The sequence below is a fragment of the Rhagoletis pomonella genome, unplaced genomic scaffold (genome assembly GCF_013731165.1).
Source record: "Rhagoletis pomonella isolate Grant_MI unplaced genomic scaffold, Rhpom_1.0 Rhpom_scaffold_11820, whole genome shotgun sequence".
NCBI lineage: Eukaryota > Metazoa > Arthropoda > Insecta > Diptera > Tephritidae > Rhagoletis > Rhagoletis pomonella.
In genome coordinates this window covers 553-4,957 of record NW_023470351.1, presented here as the reverse complement: position 1 = coordinate 4,957, position 4,405 = coordinate 553, and the positions used below count along the sequence as shown (strand labels likewise).

General features: G+C 41.4%; 1 protein-coding gene across 1 annotated transcript; it reads left to right on the top strand.

Moving 5' to 3' along the window:
- Nucleotides 1–1,377: 1,377 nt before the first annotated feature.
- On the top strand, nt 1,378–3,703 carry LOC118756715 (the record flags this gene model as incomplete). The annotated part of the gene is made up of 2 exons (XM_036491461.1): nt 1,378–1,515; nt 2,630–3,703. Coding segments are annotated over exons 1-2 (1,212 nt in total), but the record flags the coding sequence as incomplete, so codon positions are not given.
- Between the last annotated feature and the right edge of the window lie 702 nt (nt 3,704–4,405).

Below are 4,405 nucleotides of genomic sequence, written 5' to 3'. Positions count from 1 at the left end.
AACCCCTGTGCGTCTGAGCGCTAAAGTCGAGGAAGCACATGCGTTTTTGACATGGTCCCATCGAAGCCGAGCAATAAATGACCAACGACCTGCATATATATATTACAGTCCACAACCACAGCGTACACAGGGAATCATTGTCCAGCACCCACTTTTTTGCCACAACGTTTTTTGCGCCAACGATCGGTCAAGCCACAGAGATCTAGCGACAACACAACCACACTCAGCTTTCTTGCCACGACACCAGCTTAATTTGCCAGGACACCAACGAGCGTACAACACTACAACCACCAATCACCAATCACTTCTAATTCAAGGTACGTGGTTATAATTTCAATTGCACTTGATAGAAAATTGCCAAAAAAAAAAAAAAAGTTTTTTAAATTCAATGCGCGTGTGCAAACTAGAATCTCGCGAGTGTTTCAACTGAAAATATACAATTGGAGCATTTAATTTTAAAGCCACACTATTAATAATTGAGGTTAGTCTGTCCGTCCGCAAGTGACAACAGCGACCACAATTAGGTGTTCTTTGCAACATAAACATACACACAGTGTCACACAGTACTCGTTGGTTTGCTGCACATTTTTTAAAGTCTCGGTTCAAATTACGTCCGCGCACGGCAACCAAAAATAAGTGCACCTTGCAACCACTCGTATATACACACTCACGTCAGTGATCCGCATCACTTAATATTGTTAATGAAGGATTTAGATTTTGTTTAAACTGACAGTCCATAATCATAACCTTCATTTTTTCTGATCGTTTTTTCACTGCGCCTCTTAGTTGGCTTACATTCTTTTGTATATTTGCGAACACTGTCACTGTTTCGAGGATACATAACCTCTAAATTTTGTTATTTGCATTGGACCAATTGTAGATTTTCACTAAATCACTACGCATAAGCGATTCAACTCATACATTGCACATTGTTTACCATATATATTTGCTACGTACGTTGCACTCATCGAAGTGGTCACTCTGTTTATTAAAATTTGCTGCGTACGTTGCACACATCACGATTTTACCACGTATATTATTTACACCTTATTGCGTACCTTGCATAGCTTATCAAAGCGCGTAGATATTAGTCAGCACAGTTGGGTGGCGAGTCGTTAGTAAACAATAATTCTAGAAGAAAAAGGTTTACATTTTAATAAAGTGTCGAATATATTTCGCAATACAAACTATTTTGCATCTTTTTAATTCGTTGGATTTCTGGTATACATTTAAGTGGCAAGTTCCGGTGGGTAAAAAATTGGCAACTTCTCTTGCGCATACAACCTCTAATCTTCAATAAGATTAAGTGTGTAAAATCCTATAGATTCTATCTGGGCATTACAGTTAATACTTCGGTCAGGGTAAACACGTTAAACAATGGATTCGTATATTCTTTTGGCAGAAGCTGTAACAGAGTTTGAATCTGATTACAACGGCATACCCGCCGCAGAACAAAACAAACATGGTCTTGCTATTCAACAAGACGAGTTAAAAGCTTTGTGGGAAAAAAACAAAGTCAGCTTACGATAAGCTTATCAATGAGGGATTGTCTAAGGATGATGCTAAGGCCATAAAAAAGAAGAATAAGATTTCCTTTCAAAGCTATGTTAGGTGCATGTCTGCTATTGGTTCTCAGGTTGAAATTCTAACCAAAGCGAACAAAGATGTAGAGGATCGGTCCGTCCGAGAACACAATATCCACCTGCCACCGTGCGATACAGATGTGTTCAAGGGCGACTATCTCTCATGGCCAACTTTCCGAGATATGTTCACGGCCATCTACATCCTGAACAAGCGCCTCACCCCAGTTGAGAAACTAGTTCACCTCAACAATAAAACACAAGGGGAGGCAAAAGACATAGTGCGAAAGTGCCCACTTACCCATGAAGGCTTTTCGACAGCCTGGAAAAACCTGTGTGAGCGATACGAAAACAAACGTATCTTAGTTAACACACAATTAAAAGTTTTATTTAGCTTAAATACAGTGGAATCTGAGTGTGGTAGCTCAATTAAAAACCTACAGCGCGAGATTAATAATTGTTTATCGTCCCTAAAAAGTCATCAAATTGACATCTCTAATTGGGACGCAATTATTATATATTTGTGTTCAACGAAGCTTCCAGAAAGTACACTGGCCCTATGGGAACAGACCATAGACCAGAAAACTGACATTCCAAAGTGGGAGGATATGGACAGGTTCCTATCCAATAGATTCCAAACTTTGGAAACTCTAGCGGGGCTAAAGGGTACAACAACTGTGAAAGCTCCAAAGCACCAACCCGCACGGCACCACCAGGAAGCTAACACTAAAAGGCTAGGAGCCTTTCAGGCAAGCGTGAGCAAGTTCACCTGCCAAATGTGCCAAACTAATGAGCACAAGTTACGCAACTGTCCACAATTCCTCAACAAAACACCTGCTGATAGAATCGATTTTTTGAAAAGCAAAAAATGGTGCCTGAACTGTCTTAGTACTGGACATACCGTGTCAAGATGCACAAACCCATTTAATTGTATAAAGTGCCACTCGCGACACAACACGCTCCTTCATATTGAGACAGCTCAAACAAAGGCAACGACACTTGGGACCTCTTTGGATTCTGCGACTAATTCTGCATCAACATCCAATCAGGCCCAAGCCAAACGCAATTCAACAAAGTCAAACAAGCATACAAGCAAAAACGTGAAGTCTTGCTATGCGAATACAAACACAGGTGTGTTATTAGGGACAGCACGCGTCAACATTTATCTCAATGGTACGAACTATTCCGCTAGAGCACTTATTGATTCTGGTTCAGAGTGTTCTTTCATTACTGAAAGACTAAAACGCAGAATTCACTTGCCGTCAAAGCGTATGCATGCCCAAGTTTCGGGCATCACTAATACAACTACGGCGCAGGTTAAAGAAGCGTGCAACATCGAATTGCGGTCTCCTGTTGACCCGTTGTTCCGCTTAAATACCTCTGTGCTTGTGCTAGCACAACTGACTGGAAATCTTCCTACTTGCCACATTAGTGCAGTGACTAAGCAAGCATTTCCAGATCTAATTCTAGCGGATAAACGATTTTTCGTCAATGAACCCGTAGACCTTGTTCTGGGTGGCGACATATATCCACAAATTATTCTGAGCGGGCTTAAGAAAAACATATTAAACACACTTCTGGCCCAAGAAACAGTATTTGGCTGGATAATAACAGGGCGAACTGATACCTCGAATCCAGGAACGAATATCGTCTCATACTACAGCGAAGTTAGTCTGGACAAGCAACTGAGTGCTTTTTGGGAGCTTGAGGAGATTCCAAAGAACAAGAGCCTTAATGAAGACGACAAGTACTGCGAGGAGCTGTATCAGAAGACAACCATACGAAATAATGAAGGAAAATACATCGTGTCACTACCATTTAGGAAAGATTTTCCAGGAAATATTTCCCTAGGCCCATCCCTTAAAAGAGCATGTTCTCAATTTTACCGGAATGAGACACGGCTGGCCAAGGATCCCGTCCTGCAAAAGGAATACAATAGGGTTCTAGCGGAATATGAAACGCTTGGGCATATGTCGAAAATAACAAATCCCATACCCGCAGACTCGTCTGATAATTATTTTCTGCCGCACCACGCTGTTATAAAGGCAGAAAGTACTTCAACGAAAGTACGCGTGGTGTTCAATGCCTCAAGCCCAACGGCGAATGGCAACAGCCTAAATGACGTACTTTTCCCAGGACCAGTACTTCAGGCAGATCTTCCGATACTAATACTCCGTTGGAGACTATACAAATATGTGTTCAACAGTGACATCGAAAAGATGTATAGGCAAATTCTGGTACATAACAACCATACTAAGTATCAGAGGATTATTTTTCGCACTAACCCGAATGACCCGATCAGTCTGTACGAATTAAAGACTGTCACGTTCGGCATCAATTGTGCTCCTTATCTGGCTATAAGGACACTTTTACAATTAGCTGACGATGTGCAAAGCTCCCATCCAATAGCATCTAACATACTACGAAAATGCATGTATGTCGACGATGTATTGTCTGGTGGACACACTATCGATTCAGCAATAAAAGCCAGAGATGAGATATCGGAAGTGTTGCAATCAGCCGGTTTTCCACTTCGAAAGTGGACAGCCAATAGCGAGCAAATACTTAATGGCATACCAAAAACAGATCTACTTAGCGAAGATTTTTTGGCATTTGAAGATACCAGCGCAGTCAAGGCTCTTGGAATAAGATGGAATGCCCATACGGATCTTTTCTATTTTATAGCAAGGCCATTGGAGAAAAGCGATGCTGTTACGAAAAGAGCGATACTATCTGCCATTGCTAAACTCTTCGATCCGCTGGGGTGGCTTGCGCCTGTCATAATTGTAGCCAAAATCCTTATGCAAAATATTTGGCTGGAAGGC